This window comes from Caenorhabditis briggsae (genome assembly GCF_000004555.2).
Source record: "Caenorhabditis briggsae complete genome, chrIV, whole genome shotgun sequence".
Lineage (NCBI taxonomy): Eukaryota > Metazoa > Nematoda > Chromadorea > Rhabditida > Rhabditidae > Caenorhabditis > Caenorhabditis briggsae.
In genome coordinates, this window is record NC_013487.2 from 4,858,078 (window position 1) to 4,876,626 (window position 18,549).

The 18,549-nt window shown below is 35.1% G+C and overlaps 2 protein-coding genes across 2 annotated transcripts; one reads left to right on the forward strand and one right to left on the reverse strand.

The window, feature by feature from the left end:
- Window positions 1-388: 388 nt before the first annotated feature.
- Window positions 389-11,090, reverse strand: CBG21689 (the record flags this gene model as incomplete). The annotated part of the gene is made up of 13 exons (XM_045235241.1): window positions 389-501; window positions 1,203-1,378; window positions 1,526-1,617; window positions 2,739-2,843; window positions 4,150-4,323; window positions 5,431-5,586; window positions 6,610-7,158; window positions 7,876-8,044; window positions 8,161-8,291; window positions 9,049-9,484; window positions 9,541-9,862; window positions 10,876-10,974; window positions 11,024-11,090. 13 exons carry the CDS (start codon window positions 11,088-11,090, stop codon window positions 389-391), a joined length of 2,589 nt encoding a protein of 862 aa, XP_045097386.1.
- Window positions 11,091-15,296: 4,206 nt separating this feature from the next.
- On the forward strand, window positions 15,297-18,258 carry CBG21688 (the record flags this gene model as incomplete). The annotated part of the gene is made up of 7 exons (XM_045235242.1): window positions 15,297-15,440; window positions 17,446-17,597; window positions 17,645-17,742; window positions 17,795-17,854; window positions 17,904-18,009; window positions 18,057-18,120; window positions 18,163-18,258. 7 exons carry the CDS (start codon window positions 15,297-15,299, stop codon window positions 18,256-18,258), a joined length of 720 nt encoding a protein of 239 aa, XP_045097387.1.
- Window positions 18,259-18,549: the final 291 nt, after the last annotated feature.

The window sequence follows — 18,549 nt, forward strand, 5'->3', positions numbered from 1 at the left end:
ATAAAACTGGGCAAGTTCTACAAAATGATATTAATTGGAAAACTGTATATTGTCTATGAACAAATTTACAAGCCAAAAACCACCTGAGTGACGCGGTCCAAGTTCTATGGATCGTAACTTTTCTCATACACAAGGTACAATTTTCAAAACGGTATCATTGTGTAGTTCTTGAGTTCTTCTATCATATCCAATTCAGTTGGTCTGAAATTTCTAATCCTAAAAGAATCTGTGGCTATGCCCATTATCAAGTTTGTCAATGGCTTCTAAAAAAGCCAACCACAAAAAGCCAAAAAGACAAGTATCGACAATCGTGGGAATCAAGCGAAACATGTAGATTAAAAGTGATAACCAAAGAGAGATAGGGAAAAGAGAAGAACAGTACATATTCTTATTCTTTTTCGTTTTGGCCGATATCCGATTTGTCTCCATGACGAGATGAAAAGTAATAGAAGCGGAGGAAACGAGAGATTATGGAAATCGAGGAGAGGAAGCGGCATGAAGCTGTCACTTGTTTTGGATCATCGATTGATGGATTCAGACGGACGTCAAAGGATTACGACTTGGAACAGTGCCAAGTCGGAATCCTTATCATTTTAAATTCAGGTTAATGACGTTGACGTTGAAACCAAAGAAGAAGAAGAAGAAGACGTTGAACGGAGAAGGAGGGGAAAAATAGATTTCCGTCGTTTTCTGCTTTTAATTAAGAAACAAAACAAGAAGGAGAAGACTGAAAATAACAAAACAAAACGAGGAAACATTTTTAGAAGTAATGGATTTCCTCTGGCTGAAAATAGTGGGAAGGAAACCAGTTAACGACTAATCAATACGTCACTTGACTACTTTGGTTATATAAACAAGGAAACTTTTTCTTTAAAGAGAAAGTGAGATTTTTTTTCTTCGATTAGACTATGAGATAATGCGCGATACGGTTTTTGCGATGACCTCGAAGAACGAGGAAAGTGTGAATTTCCCTTTTTTCAAACAACAGCAGGTCACCCACACTGTCTAGTTTGAGCTCAATTATCTCGATTCCTGTGAAAGATATAGGAATTTTGTCAACTGATAAAATACTGCTGCTATTGTGTTAAGCAATTTCTCAGTTGACAAATTTTCAATATCTGTCACAGGAACCGAGATATATTGGCTCAAAGTTCTAGGTGGTCTTCTGCATTCCCTCAAAATCAAAAAAAATTGAAACTAACGTCCTGCATCGGCTCTTCCTGATTCTGAAGTTGACGCCACTGCCGACTCGGTTGGTGGATTGTCTTCTGCGCGTCTTGGAGACGTCGCACGGCTCCATGGTTCGTGGAAGAATTTGAGTTGAAGCATTGTGACGACGAACAGGGCGATTGGCGCGAATAGTTGTAGGAATAGGGCGCTGAAATGAGATTTGTGGATTTCAAACTTCTGGAACCAAGAACATCGTTTAATCTTCTGAATTCTGCTGTTTTTCAGGCTTTTACTTGTACTCGAAATTTTCGGGAAAAAAATTCGGATATTTTGAAATCCGAACAAAAACTCTCACCCAGATTCTCCAATCGCTGAGTAGTCGACAAGTCCGATCGCATCAAGCCACTTTTTCGACAGACTCGTTTTTTCAATAATCCATTGAGATACCTGGAAAATAGTTGATTTTCTGATGGAAAAATTCAAGAAAAAGATCATACATGAGTGACTACCATATATTCTCTAATTAAAGCCCATCCGAACCATCAAGTTAAAGCGCAATTATCTCGATTCCTATGAAAGATATCAAACTATTTTCAACTGATAAATTATTTATCATAATATCACCAATATTTTATCAGTTGACAAAATTTTGATACATTTTACAGAAAACGAGATAAATGAGCTCAAAGTTTCCGGTTATGGTGGAGCCCTCCTATTTGAGAAAATTTGATTTTTTGAGATCAAGACTTTTTGGTTTTTTTTTATAATTCAGGTCGACAAATGATATTTTTATAGAAACAAAACTCGATGATAATATAATATGAGCTGAAAATGCTAACTTATTCATTTTGGGTCTATTTTTAACGAATTTTGGGTCATTTGAAACCTACGGACCGGTTTTTATGTTTTTTGAGCGATTTTTAAACGAGTTTGATTGAAAATTCAATTTTCAGGCTAGAAATGTAGAAAATTTTATCTTAAAATGAGCAATTTTTGGACAAAATATTGACGATTGTTTTTTGGATTTTAGGCCTAATTTAGTTCATTTTTTATAAAAATTTATAAAAATTATAAATTTTTTGGACCATTTTCAGCGTTTTGGAAGACAAACGCAGTTATTTTTTAGATCGAAATTTCAAAAATAGCCTCAAATTTGGAAGCAAAATATAGCTACTTTGGAATTCAGTTTATAGATACCTAGCTATGACTATGAAACACTATATTCAAGGTCAGAAAAATGAAAAGAATCAAATCGGGTGGGGGATGTTTTATGTTATAATCTTTGAGAATATAAGTACATTTTTGTTACGCATAGTTTGTCTTTTTGAATGGAGACCATACTGAAGAGAATACTATTTTTATGATTCTTTTTAGAAGCTAAAATTGATTCTCTAGTAACTAAAAAAAGAAAACCTTGAGAGAAGGTGTTAATTGTTCTAATCAGAATACTTCTGATTCAGAAGTTGAAGAGGTTTGGAAAGGTCTTTTTCCATGTACAGAATTCTCGAAAAAATCCAATTTTCTTAGAATTTACGATTCCATCTTTTCAATTTCAATAAAAAACTCACTCCTGGGAACTGATAGATGTAGAGTGCGATGATCACAATCGATGTATAGAAGGTGAGTGTTAGCCAGAAGGCGTATGCCAATCCACGGTACAACCGGAACGAGAACTGAAATTAGAGGAAAATTTGGAAAAAAAACGGAACTCAATCTTGAGGTTGAACACAAAGAGGTACATTTCATGAGAGAACCGGTATTTTCTATTAGACACAAAAAATGAAAGTTATAATTTTTCTGCTGCGCAAAAAAAAATAAACGGGTGAGGAGTACTATAAAAACAGTCTATACGTAATAACACAATAATCAGACAGGTAGTTTATGTTTTATAACCGTTTTTTGTTGTTTATTTACAGACAAAAAGTGATGTTCCACTCTCTTTTTTTGGTTTATTGAAAAGCTGAGAAAGGGAGCAAAGAGAGGCTTCTTTTAGGTGTTCGAGAAAAGTTTTGTTTGATTGTTTTCGTGAAAATTTTTAAAAAGCATGTGATGTTTGGGTTACTGTAGAAGAGGAAATTTCGGGTAATGCGAAGAAGGGTAAATTTGTATCAATTTGAAAATGAATGTTTCGAAATTTCATAGCTTCCGATTCTAGAGATCCCATATTTCAAAGCAGAATGATCGAAATAATGAGAACTTCATATTTTCAGAATATCAAAACCTAGAAGTATCAAATTCTTAAAGTCAAGAAATGCAGAATTCAGAACACTCGAAGTCTCAAATGGAAAAAAACTGAACTTCAAAAATTTCGATATTCCAGAACTCAATAAAACTTTGCAAATTTCAGGTCAAATTTTTGAAAATTGTAAATTCGAACTTTCAAAAACTAGATTTTCAATTTAAAAAATTGAAATTTTCGAAAGCTTTCGAAGAATGTTCCACTGCTAACACCTAGTTTTGAAAATCAGAATACTAATTTTCAGGTTTAACATGTTGAAAATCAGCGTTCATCTCGAAAATTTTGAAACTTAAATTTTCAGATTTTTTCTACTTTTTGAATTTCTGCATCTCGAAAGACCATTCGAACACCTTTGCTACTGTAAAAACTGATTTTTCTAAATAAAAATGAGTCAGACTAGATCGGGTGCCAAACCTTTTGCTCTATTTCCTCCTCTATTTGCTCTCCATTTCGTCTTTTTTCCCCAATGAAAAACGGGGAGTCTGTTGAAAACACATGCAAACATACAGGAAATCTAAGTTTTGCAACTTGTTCTTTTTGCTTTTTGAGTGAGTCATCAAACCATAACCGATAACTTCATAAATGTGTGATTTCTGCGTAAATTGAGGATTTTAGGATTTTTTGAGGTCGGGAAAATCGGTTTTTTTTGGTAGTTTAGCTCGCAAAATGATGTTTTTAGGGAACCGATTACATTATTGTCAAATATCCCAAATCCTCTCATCTATGTTACCGTAACTTACTTTGAGATAAATCAAGTTCAATGCCCATAGTGCGAAGAAGAAAATGTTGTAGAGATTGGGTTTGAAGTGGGTGGCTACCATAAGCAGTACAAAGGAGACGAGGAATATGAAGTAGATGGAGACTTTGTTCGAGAGATATTCCACGAAGGCAGCGAATTTTCGACTTTTCGGATCCTGAAACTTTGAGAGATTAGAAGGAATCGATTTCAATTCAAAATTGAAATGTTCTAAATACATCTTTTGTCTTCTGATTTTGTTCAAAATTCCAGTTCTAGACTCTGGAATAGAGTATTATTAGTGTCGAATTGGGCTTAAACGGGCCAAAAAACACATTTTAAGCGGGTTTTACCGAAAATGTTCGAATGGCTCAGTGGTAATATTGATATTTCCACTCCCAATCTGACGACCCGGGTTCGATTCCACTTGATGGCAAAACTTTTCCATTTTTGTTTGGACCATTTCTAGGCTAATTTTAAACACATAGTGTGGAATCGAACCCGGCTCGTAAGACTGGCAGTGGAAACTTCCAAATATAGGGGCTCGAATTGCGTTTTCTCTATTTTATGAACAAATGTTACCTTCTCATAATACAAATTCAACGAGTTCTTCGCTAGCGTATCATGAATTCGAATACATTTTCCATTGCTTATAGAAACGGTGATAACATGATGAGGAATTTGACTCAGAGAAAGTCGCGGAAACTTCATATCTCCGAATAAAGAGTTGACTAGACTTTTCAACATTTTTTGAGGGGCCATATTTTCAGAGAGGTTCTATCTTTTTTCTGACAAGAAAGAATGCAAAAAAGACAGACAAATCAACATAAAAACGACACGACTCCCATGGGGTCGAAAAAAGCAAAAATGATAAATGGGGGAGAGAATTCTTGGGTTATATGTTCGCTTTTTTTCTTCTTACCACTTCCTCATCCTCCTCCTCTTCTGGGTCTTTCTTGTCTCCCAATTCAGATAATTCTAGAATCATATTTCAGTATCGATCCGTCGATTCAGGAAAAAAGAATCATGAAATATAGAGGGGGGCAGCAGGCGAACAGTTTTGCGTGGACAGCTGCTGAGGGATGCTTCTCAAACAAAAAAGGGGAAGGAGGCATCGCTTTCGCTCCTCTTTTTACTATTGTTGTTTTTGTCGTTGTTGGGCAACAAAAAGAGAGGAGCGGAACATTTTTCCTCCTTTTTTGAGCATTCGTAAAAGTTTCGGAGGCAATGTAGACATCATTTTAGTGGTAAATATTTTCGCATTAATGACCAAAAAACACCGTACCTTAGCCACTGCAACACCACCGGCTCCAGTCTTCGATGCTCCAAACGTTCCATACGAGTTGATTCTTCGCTGTCGTTCAAAATCTGTCAACGATTCGTAGTACTTTTCACGACGAGCCAGTCGGAGGAGCAGGAAGACCGGCAAGCTGAGAAGGGTCTGGAAAAATAGGGATTTCAGGGACTTTCGGAATGGGATTCAGAAGTTCGATAGGTTTAATCGGAAAATCACTTCAAAACGCGAAAAATCCATTTCTGGAAACTTCTAGAAGGTTCTGGAACTTTTTTTTTATTTTCCGCCAAAAAAAAACTTTGAAAAATTGAGGATTTTTCGAAATAAAATTAATTTTTCCTTCATTTTTTTGCAACATTTTTAGACCATTTTAGGTTTTTAACTATTTTCAAAAACTATTTTTAGATTTTCCGCTTTTTTTGTCTGAAATTTGATGTAACGGTATTCATGAAGATTACTGTAGGTTGCTATAAAAAACTCATTTCCTTTTGTAGTTTTTTTGGCAAGATACAATCACGTCAACATGCAGATAAAAACTTTGCAAAAAAAACTACAAAAGGAAATTCGTTTTCTACAGTAACCTACAGTAATCTTCGCGAACACCGTTCCATCAAATTTCAGACAAATAAACCGGAAAAATCGAGAAAGAAAATCTGAAATACCTAAAAAAGGTCTAAAAGTTTTGCGAAAAATTGAAGAAAAAACAAATTTTTCTCTCGAAAAAATCGCCAATTTTTCAGAGTTTCAGGAGTTTTCAGTTTTGGCGGAAATTCAAAAAAACATTCGCGAACATTTCAGAAGTTTACAAAAATGGACGAGAAGCGATGTTTTCTATATTGCATATATGAGTCTCGTTTCGGGGCCTGCCTAGAAAATTCCGAATTTTAAGAAAACGAGATTTACAGACGATTTCGGACACTCACTGGAAAAATGACAAGTCCATAGAAATATAGCTGCGTTACAAATAGCATTCGTTTATTCGTTTATTCGCAAATATTTCGGGGGTTTTCGCTCGTTTTTTAAAAGATTTTCAATTCAAAATGCTCCGGCGAGTCATAGGTGACAAGGACTGCTCCCTGGTAACCTGATATACACATCATATGCTGAGCAAAAAATGCAAGGGGAGCCGTCCTTTGGTTTTTTGAGGTGCAAAAAAAAAGAAATACACACCTGTACAGATAGAATGATGAGTGCATGCACTGGAATTGTGGCCCATTTAATCCCAACGAAATCCATCCACGCTGGATCTCCGATCTCTTGATGAATATCCATACTTAGGAAGTATTGAAGAACAAGGAGGAATTCACAGTAGATCAGGATGAGTGGAGCCATGGTGAAGGAGGACTTTCGAGTGTCCCGGAAGATCCACAGGATGCAGGTGAGAATCAGAAGGACTAATCCGAAGATCGAGTGATAGAGAAGAGCCCATGTCATCATGGCAGCCAGAGCAATGGAGTAGGCATGAAAGATCACAAACGTCATCACTGCTATCATTCCCTTTGACGCTGCCGATTCTTGTTCTCCAGGTTCTGAATCTTGTGAGGCATTGCTCAGTTTTATTTTGGTGAACTTACTATTGAAAATATTGCTCAGCTTGTTACGATCCACCACTTGAGATGTCACTTTTCTGAGTGGAATGGAGTTCTGTCCCTCGCCGTTTCGTTGTGGAGAACGCGATCGGGCCTCATCTTCGTTTTGAGAGGAGGCATCGGATAGTAGCTGGAACTCATGGGAGTGAGAAAGAGGGTTTTGGTCCCAACTTGGGGTTAGAAGAGGTGGAAAAGCAGGGAAAGAAGCGGAAAGGAGAGAAAGGACAAGGAGGAGGAGGTTTGGGTTGGTTGATAACGAATCACTTAACAACATAGAAAACCTACCGTAACGTTAGATTCGTCAGGGGAAGGCTGAAAAAGCTTAGATTTCAGACTAACTAAATTAGAGCTAGATGTTGGCATAGTCCAATATCTTAAATTGAATCTCAGATTTCTCAATTTTCGGGAGAGATGTCTAAAAATTATCAACTGATTTAATTTTCCAAAAATCAATAGAATTGAGATCAAAATGTCGGAATGGGTGAGACAAAACTCAAAAACGGAACCACTGTTCTTCGTTTTCACATACCGTAGCACTCTGAAGTCCACTGTATACATGAAATTTGATATCAATTATCTCGGTCCCTATGAAAGATATCAAAAATCTGTCAACTGATAAAATATAGGTGATATTATGATAAAAAATTTATCAGTTGAAAGTTTTTTGATATCTCTTATAGGAACCGAGATAATTGAGCTCAAAGTTGAAGTCTTTTTGGGCTTGAATACGGTACATAAACTTAGGAATTTTGATATTTTTCAACACATAAAAGGGAAAATTAGAGGCATGCCAATGAACAAAACGAATCAGTGCTGCTATTAGATCCCTACATAATTACACACGCACCAAAGTATTGCCACGTCCTCTGCCTGAAGGAGCCGCAGAGCTCTCAGAAATCGAGATGAGCTGCCCGACGATGCCGTCGTCCACATTCGTTTCGACAGTACCGGAAGAGGAGACAAAACGCTGAACCGAGAAAGAAAACCACATAAAATTGTTTTTTTTAAATTCTAATCTATTTTCTATTTTTAAGAGCATTCGTGCCTACTGTTACCATCGCCCATTAGGATGAGAGGAAGGACGATGGGACAAGATGATTAGATGAGAAAAGGAAGGCGATAGAGAGGCGACACGAAGAGAAAGAATTCAGGGAAACCACTAACTTCTTCATGTACTGATGACCCATAATCGTTGTCATCAATGTACTGGCGAGATCCGTTTCGAGTGAATTTGTACTGGGCGACAGTTATGTAGTAGAATATCTGAAAATTGCTTTTTTGGATAGTTTTTTTTCAATTTATTGCATTATGGAATATCTTGAAAAATCTGAAAAAAATGTTTTTAAAAGCCAAAAAAAAACACTGAAAGATAAAAAATCAAGGGGACAATGTTTTTTTCAGCTATTTTGAAGATCCTGCTCCGTTTTTCCTTGTATTTTTTGTGAAAATTGACGGGTGAAAATTTATTCCTAAAGATTACTGTAGACTACTGTAGAAGCTAATTTCCCTTTCCTGTAGTTTTTTTTCTGCATTTTGGTGTGATTGTGTTTGTAAAAAAACTACAAAAAAACAGGAAAAATAGATTTTACAGTAATCCCCAGTAATCTTCGAGAACACCGTCCTGTCTAATTGCAGACAAAAACTTGGAAAATGAAAGAAACTTTTGAGCATTGCTAAAAAACCTAAAAAGGTCTGAAAACTAAGCGGGGGAACTGGAGAATTCAAGCTAGCCAGCTTCGTTTTTCACTACGTTTTATCTCAATGAAGGACACTTTTTTGAATTTTTTCTTCGTTTTTATGTGAATCTTTATGGGTTTCTGCACAAAATAAAGCAATTCAAAATTTCACAGCACACTGCTTTCAGAGGAATTTCGGTTAATTTTTGACAATTTCCGATTATTTTCTGCCAAGAATGGCTCAGAAGTTATGTCTCAAATTGGTAATTTTCAGCCATTTCTTACTCATTTTTCACAAATGGAGGTCTAAAATCTTACCAAAACGACATTGGGTTCGCATACACCGGCCACTTCATAATCAGATCGTCATCGTTGAAATCCGGAGGAACAAACGGGAACTTCCACCAGTCTGGACATGTCGAATCCATAAGAGTCGTGAGACCAAACAGACGGGAGATGAAGGATCCAGTCGGAAGCCAATCATTATGAACAATCGGAATCTGATAGGTGTAAATGGCTAAAAAGTGAATGGCAGAGTAGAAGATGAGGAATTTCTTGATCTGATTGTAAACTCCATGTCGTAGAGGAGTGTAGGTGGCCCACCACGTGGAAATGAAGAGAAATGCGACGAAATAGGTGAAGTTGATGGCTGATGGTTTGACGATTCCGACGTATGCGGTGAAGAGGAAAAGGACAAAGTTTGTGAGTCGCCGTAGAGAATTTCCAATTGCACTCCACATGATAGCTGCCATTTTTCGCTGACGACGTTGCTCGCGACCCCTTAAAAATGACAATTTGTTGAAATTTCGGATCCAAAAACGGAAAACTCGACTTACGATTCACTTCTAACTGTCACCACATCGCCAACAACATCCAATTGCTCATCTCGATGCGATAGAAACATGACGAGGATAAATGTGAAAAGGGAAGCGGAGAGAGCAATGATTTCGGGAAGGAATGCACGAGTGGAATCGAAAGTTCCAGTTGGATGGAAACGGACGAGACCGATGCTTCGGAAAAGAGTGGTATCGGATCGATTGCAGATGTAGGTTCGGTCATTTTTGTGCACAAATTGTTCAGAAATTTGATAAGATCCGATTCCTAATGCGACCGCCAGGCAGAATAAGAAGTTGATAGTGACGAAGGTTCCGATTACTTCTGGAAGAAAGTTAGGGATTCTTGAACGAATTTTTGGCGCTATGTTGGTTGGGGGCCACTCTTTTTTGAATTTTTTGGCATTTTCTGACTTGCGCATTAATTCTAAGCATGTTAGAAATATTTTTGAGGTGTCTGGACCTCTAGAAAGTATAAAATAATATAATAAAATACAAATTCATGTTATTTGCTTCTTTATTTTAGGCTTAGGCTAAAACGCCGGCGCTAGCGTAGTTGGGAGGGCACCCAAATTTTTTGAATTTAGCGCCATTTTCGGATGTCCCAGTGGAAAGAAAACAAGGAGTTTTTGCCTAAGCCTGTAATTAAAAAAAAAAGAAAAAATCTGAAAAAAATTTTCAGCCAGAAAAGTACTGAAATTGGCGAAAATCAGTGAAAATCGCACATTTTGGCTGAAATTTTTTTTTCAAAATGTTTGGTTTTTGTTTAAAATTATAGGCTTAGGCAAAAACACCCTGTTTCCCTTCCTCTGGGACACCCGCATTTTGGCGCCAAATTCAAAAAATTTGGGTGCCCCAACTCACAAAAGCCAAAATAGGTGAAAAATGCAAATCACATAAAAAATGCTGATTGAGAATGCTTCATTTCCGAAAAACTTACCCGAGAATCGGTTTAAAAGTTCCAAATATTCATATTTCAAGTGCCAAGGCGTTTTAGCCTAAACCTAAAATGAAGAAACAAATAACAGGAATTTGTATTTTATTATATTATTTTATACTTTCTAGAGGTCCAGACACCTCAAAAATATTTCTAACATGCTTAGAATTAATGGGCAAGTCAGAAAATGCGAAAAAAGTCAAAAAAGAGTGCCCCCCCCCCCAACCAACATAGCGCCGAACTTTTAATAATTTTACAGGAGAAACCCAGCCAACATTTTTTGCAAAATAAATGAACAAAAATGAAAAAGTTCTAACCCATTAAAACCTTGGAAACTATAAAAAACTGTCAGAATCTCAAATTGGTTATTTTTCACATATTTCAAACACAAATTGACTCACTGGGAAGTGCTAAACTTTTGCGAACTGGTGGCAGAACGGCACTGAGCAGCGCGAAGACCACATATCCGATGGATAGAAAACTCGGACGGATTATTGCAGCTGAAATTTTTAAAATCTTCAATTTTTGTAGTTTTCTTGAATTTCAAACCTGATAACAGTGCCGCTGGAAGCACAAGCTTGACAGTGCAAGACTTTACGAACGGCGGTACCGTCATTTCTGTGTTTTAGATACTACTGCGACTTCCGATTCAATTTCACCGCATGTGATTCTGAAAAAAAATAGGTGATTCTTTGAGAAAAAAAATGGAAAAAAGGATGGAAATCGATGAAAAATGGCCTGAAACCGTAATTTTCAATTAAAAACCAAGTTTCCGCCTGAAATTACGGTAGATTTCTCATTTGCAGACATGACATTATATTTCACGACAGTTGCAGAAAAACGAATTTTTTTAAAAACGAGATTTTTACAAAAGTAAACGATTTTTTAGGTCTAAAACTGAAAAATAGCGAGAAATTGAAAAGCAAATGGATGAAAAACGACATGAAACCGTAATTTTTTCAATTAAAAATCAAGGAATTACTGTAGATTTACCGCTTGCGGATATAACATCGAATTTTACGACAATTGCACTTTTTTCTTTGAAAGAGAGCTTTTTACAAAAGTAAACAATTTTTAGGTTTAAAATTAAAAAATAGCCAAAAATTGAATAGAAATCGACAAACGAGGGAAAAATGGGTTAAAATCGACCTGAAACAGAAGTCTTTCGGTTAAAAATCAAGTTTCCGCCTGAGATTACTGTAAATTTCTCATTTGCGAACATGACCTTATATTTCACGACAATTGCAAAAATGGATTTTGCTTTTTTTCACATTAAAAAAAAAGTTTCTAGGTTTTGAAAAAAATAAGAAAACATTCAAAAATTTAATAGAAATCGTTCAAAAGTATGTAAAATTTGTTTACACTGTGATTCAGATTGAGAAAAAATCTGAATTTTGCCTCTGACTACTGTAGTCTGTAACTTTCGGACTTTACATTCGATCTTACGCCATTAATTTTTTTTCAGATTGATCTGATCAGATTTTTTTTGCAATTTTGAGCAATCACATGACCCGAAAAAGTAAATGCGAAAAGCAGAATGTAAACAAAATTGTTTTTAACCGACTTTAAGCAGTCAAAACGACCAAAAAGCCAGGAAAATTCTGGAATTTAGTGTGAGAAAAAATAAATTCCCACTTTTTCACTTTCGAATAAAAAACGGTTTGATAACAACGACGGTCGATGAGTAATAAAAGGCGAACAGACCAAAAAGGGTATGGGAATGTGATGATGGTGTTGTTTGTTCAGGTGTAGGTGTGCCGAAGAAGATTTCAAAACTTTTTTGGTTTCTCTCACATCAGGAAAATGAACATTTTATTTAAGATTCTTCTAGAAATACACTTTGAAGAACATAGAAAAATTGAAATCTAGAGATTTCAATTTTCGAAAAAAGCTATGTTCAGAAATAAACAAAGAATCAAAACAGTAAACCAAAAATGAGCGGAAGTTTGTTCTCTCTTCTCTCTTTTTCAAGTTCTCACGGACAGCACAATAAACGGTTAACCACCGTCCGTCGAGCTGTCTGACACTCTTCAATCAGCACACTCTCTCGTCGGGGCGCCAATTGTGGTAAAGGCAAATTTGAAAGGAATTCTCTAGAAGAGAAGGCATGATTCATGCCCTCCGATCAATAATCAAGTTTACTGATAAGTTCGAGTAGTACGCTATGCGCATGTTGTTTGCACTGAGCTCAACCTGGTTCCCCTTGGGTCATCATATCAATCTAGTTGGTGTCAGTTTATCACTGATTGGTAGGGGGAGAGATATTGCTGCCACACTTTTCTTTACACATTTTGAAGAGAGTTCATCTGATCGGAAGGATTTTTGATTGAAAAGAGAAAGAAAGAGCAGATATTTAGAGAAACCAAGAGAACAAGGGGGACACCTTGATTGAACCCTGCTGTGTTGAAATGAAAAATACCCAATTTATGAAAAAATTGAACTCCTGCCAGAACTGAATATTCGAAGCCCAAAAGTTTCCAAAATTTGAACTTTCTTGTCCTTGAACTAGAGAGGAAAGGAACAAAAATGAACAGAGACAGAGGCAACACAAATTTTTTATGGTTTTTCGGACTCAAGGACAATGCGGCTCTGGTAATGGGTATTTGAAGGAGGGGTAATGAGAAGAGACAATACACAATATATGAAGGGGCAGAAGAAGAGGGAAATTTGAATTTGAATGGAGGAAGGGAGAGGAGACGCAGAGAATATACAGTTATGAAAACCTTGAAACAGAACAAGCTTCTAGAAGTTATGATGAAAGTTTTGAAAATTTGTTTTGAATTCCCGCCAAAACTGATAGTGGATAATTTTTGGATTTTGATGATCTAATTCAAAAACATTTTCTAGATCTTGAATTTTTTGAATTCTTGCCTGACTTATTGTTCTAGACCACTATTTGAAGGATGGATATGTAATTTAAGATGTCGAAATTTGAAAAAAAAGTTTAATTTCAAGATTATGAAATTGAATATTTCAGAGTTTTCTTCTTTTTTTAAATAATGATAAACTTTTGCCTGAAAAAAATCGGATTTGTGATTTGGAAATTGGGTTTCAAAATATTCAAAAAGTTTGAAAATTCAGGAAGAAATTCAGAGAAATTTAAAATCCCCAAATTTAAAAATTTTAAAGTTTATAAATTCAAAATTCAAGAAAATTCGAAAATGTTCAAAAAAAGAAAATTTTTTAAATTTTTTAATTCCAAGATTTTCAAAATTCTAACGGAATTTGAGAACTCTAAAATTCTAAATATTTTTTTGAAATTCCAAAAAAAAATTCAAAACTTTAAAAAAGCCAAAACTTCAAAATCCCAAAAATACCGAAAAAAAATAGAAATTTCAAAAACCATATTTTTTTGAATTTCCATTATTTTTCCAATTGTAAAAATTTAATTGAAAAAAAAAACGGAAAAGAAGTTTGTTTATTTTTTCGAAAAAAACTTTTCACAATTTTTACAATTCGGAAAAATTTTTGAGGTACAAAAAGCGATATAACACTTTTATGATAATAAAAATACGACATTCTAAAAACAATAAAAAAAGGTAGATCACATAAAAACAATCTGAAACATGTGTACGAAAGGAGGAGACACGTGGTACCTTTCTACAAAAAGAAGGAAAATACCTAGGAAGAGGAACACACAAAAACGATATGTCGAGTGGTCAGTAGAAAAAATATCTCCTTCGTTTTTCTTCTCCGTTTTCGAATACTTTTTCTTCTTCTTCTTCTTGTTTACTCGTTCAAAACTTCGTCTAACAGTCTGCGTCTCTTCTTCTGAAAAGCTCTGCTTTGGTGTTGTAAAAAATTTCCTTTCTCTGCGTCTCGCTATTTCTCTTTTTGTTCCGTTGACCACAACAAAATAAATGGAGAAAGAGCTGGATAGTTTTGATATGGAAAACGAGATGTTGATATTGGAATATTGTCGAATACATGTTTTTTCTCAATTGAAATGTTCAGATTGAAAAAAGTTGATGGCCTGGAAATTTCAGCTTTGGCAGGATTTCAAGAACATTCTCCTTTTTCAGCAAACAAAAAAGCAAGAGTCCTCCTTCAGTAACCTTTTTCTGAAATTCTGTGGTTTCGATTCTCAAAAATTTTCTAATGATGAGAAATTTTCTAACAGTTTTCAGGTGTGTCGGAAACCCGTAATCGTGGACATTCTGGAAAATTCTAGAGATTCATGTTTCAGATTATATCTCTAGAATAATAGCCTATAATATTCAGAAAATCTCTTCCTTTCCCAGAAGAAACGATTCCAAGAGATAAATTCAAAGAGATAATCATGTAATGCCTGCAAATGATTTGACGCCTTCTTAATAGAAAGTCAATAGAAAATCAATAGAAAATCAATATTAATGTCAGAGAAGTTTCAATAAATTTTTTTCCACTATGAAATAGAACCGGAACAGATTATTTCTACATCCTATACAGAATATTTTTTTCCAATTTTTAAATTTTTTTTATGAAGAAATACATTGAAATTTCAAACATGTTTTATGAATGTCCTCTCCATTTCCTTTTTTACTGTCTTACCTTTTTTTCCTCTTATTAGCCGTAAAATCTTTGTTTTAGAAGAATCCTCCTACACTTTCAGCTTTGATCCATATCATCTCGATTTCTGTGACAGATATCAAAAAGTGCTCAACTAACAAAACGTTCAGAATAATCTAAAATGCATTTTATCAGTTGACAACTTTTTAAAATCTCTCTTAAAAAACCGAGAAAATTCGGGTTGACTATCTTGTTACAAATTTTATTTTCCATGTTTTCAGAAATGCGCCTAATGAAATATCCGCGACTAGTACAAGAAGAAATATTCAGAAATATGGAATACGAATCCATATTTCCATTAAGTCTAACTTCTCGAAATCTCTTGAGAATCTTAAGGCAGACACGTTGGAAACCAATCGAAGTTACATTTGTCTTCGATTCGAGAAAGTTTCAGATATATTTTGGAGATTCGTCTGCCGTAAGTGTGGTGGTTATGACATCAGAATAATTCGAAATTTCAGACAATTTTTTTATTACATGGAAGACTACTGAACAAAACCAGTTTACAATTTTGAAATGAGGACTGTAAATGGGAAAAGAATAGTAACAAGGATGTATAAACACATTTTGGAACTATTCCGAAAATGTCGAAACTTGAAATTTGGTGTTCGTTTTAATACATTGGATAAAAGTTATTATATCCCAATTCCTTCTCTCACCATCGCTGCATTTAAAGATGTGACAGCAAATGATCTCACCACTTTCATGAGCAATCATATTGACCTGAAACTATTGATTCTTGAGGAGAAACATCTTAGACGAATTCCTGATATCATCAACATTCGGAATTTGCGTGTCGTATGTTTCTGGAATCATTTCTTGGATTACATTTCCAATTTTAAAGGAGTTAATGCATATTTCTGTGGTTTCACCATAGCGTATCAAGTTCATGAGTCCATTGATGGATGATTAAATGGAAAATACTCTGACAATTTGAACTTAATTCATATTGAACAAGCATTTGGAGAACAATTTAAACCTGAACTTTTGCCAAATTATAGACAAAATCAATGGGATTTGAACAGAATGCCACAGGAATTTGAATTGGATGAGAGGTTGGTTTTCGATTTTTGACTTTTCTTTCCTGGGATTTTCATAAACTATGAAACTTTTTCTTGCTCAATACATAATCGGGTTTCTTTTTCAGAGACAAATACTATACACAATTCCCTGGACCTTTCAAAATAGAGAATGCCGTTTATGTACAAAGAGAATCCGATGGAAAAATTGTATCGCTTCAATGCGGTCCGAGAATTTTTATTGGTTGTGTATGGAACCAGAAAGATGTATTTAGAGAATAATTCTAATGTTTAAAAATATTTTTTTTTCTGTCAATAAAGAATAACACTTTTATGTTTCAAAAGTTCTATATTGGATGAAAACTCAGCATGAGCTCATTTCTTATTTGAAATATACTCTTCGATTATTTCTTCTCAAAGTCAGACTAATTCAGGTTCCAAAATAATAATGATACGAACTGCACGTTTTTTTTGAAGTTTGCTGAAATAATAGAAACCTTCGTTGTTTTATCGGATTAATTTCTCGGATAGTATTATTTCTAGGACAACAATGCGCGATGCTGCAGAAAATACAGTTTAAAGGCGCATCGTCCAGCAACGGAATAGCAAAGTTTTTTTTTTTGAAATACTGCATTAGCCTTTAATACCGTATTTCACAATCAATCAATTTTGACCTATTTTTCTTGGTTTTTTTGATTGTGAGAATCAAGCGAAAATTGGAAAAAACGAGCAAAAAATTAACGAAAATAAGCAAAAATTCAATAGTTTCGAGGTACGGTATTGAAGGCGCACCTTTTTATACTAAATGATGCGCTTTAGGGTTGAAACTGTCCATGAGAAAAAAACTACCAATATGTTTCTATTGAAACCTAGGAGGAGTCCAACCGGCTATAACGTAGACTAAATGGGTGTGACCATCAGTTACAGTCCTCTATTTTCTCCAAAATCTAGAAAAATGACGAATCCGAAACGAAACTGGGCGTCAACCTCGGAAATCTGAACAGAGTCACAATTTCTCATTTTCTCTCCACCATCTTTTCTCTCATTTTTTGATTTCCTAGCACCAAGAAAATATCATAATTATCACGAATAAGTCGGGTATAAAATAATGATTCGGGTGTGAAAAGTTTCAATTCGTTTTTTTTGTTCTCTTATCAGTTTGTGCTTTCTTATCATAAGTTTGTTATTAGCAGTTTGTTACGGTAGAATAATTATTCAGAATGCGTTACGCTTTGATTTCTCTTCTGGGACTCGTTGCTCTCTGACGTTCGGATCTTCTTCTTCCCTTCTCATTGTCTAATGATTTGATCAATTATACGGCTCAACTGGAACAACCTTCCAGTAATGGATCAATCTGCAATGTCGCTCAATTGAACTATTGCCAGGTAGGAATTGAAACATAAGGAAAATCTGAAATTCTTTAGGTATTTTCAGTATCTATTCAACCAAAACTTTGGGCTGAACTCTTCTGTCAGTTACGACCAAGGATCCGACATTTTCTCTACCATCCAAGACTATTTGAATAGCAATGTGAGACAGCTCAACAAAGTTTGCAAGTGAGAATATTCAATTTTCGAAAATTATATAATTTGATTTCTTTTAGAGCTCGTACCAACTTCTATCACTGCTTGGGACAGTCCTATTACTCTTGTATGAATCTTCACACTCGTTTGGAAAGTAACAACACTGATTCGTCGGACGGTAAAAATATTAAAGGAATTTAGTTCCCTGAAAAGTATAAACAATTTTTTAGGATTTGACTACATCAGAACATTCCGTGGACTTGAGTGGGCTTGTGGAGGAGGATTCCGTGGTATGAGAGGAGATAAATGACCAATTAAAATTTAATTTATGATTTATAGAAGTGATGAACCAATGGAATTGTCTTGAAAGCCTTCCAACTACGAATGCCTATCAAAACTGCATGTCGTCATTCAAACAAACAGTGTCAACGAACAACTTCTGCCCGTGAGTTCTCTTAATATTTGTTTCAAAACATTTCTTAAAATTTTCAGATCCATCCAACAAGCTGGAGATTGTCTGAACAGAGTCTATCGTAATGGATGTGACAATTTGGAAGTGAGTTTTATTATCGGATACTGTAATCTGAAATCTTTCCAGGCCGGACATTATGGATGTGAGAGCTTCCGTTACACTTTCTACAAAGCTTGTCCAGGACTTCAATGTTCTATGGGAAATAACACTTTGATTGCTTGAATGTTGATTAATGAAGATTCCTGTTGCATTATTTTTTTGGTAGTGAGGTGATAGTGATCCTATGTTATATACTTTGTTCATTGGCTATGGACCACAGCTTATAAATTTTGCATTAACATAAATGTAATTACCGTAAAACCTCTAATAGAACGACACCCGGATCGTCCAATTTGAGCCTATATATCTCATTTCTTTTGAAAGATATCAAAAAGTGGTTAACTAGTAAAATGTTTATCAGGATATCAGCAACATTTTACTAGTTAGCCACTTTTTGATATCTTTTACAGTAAA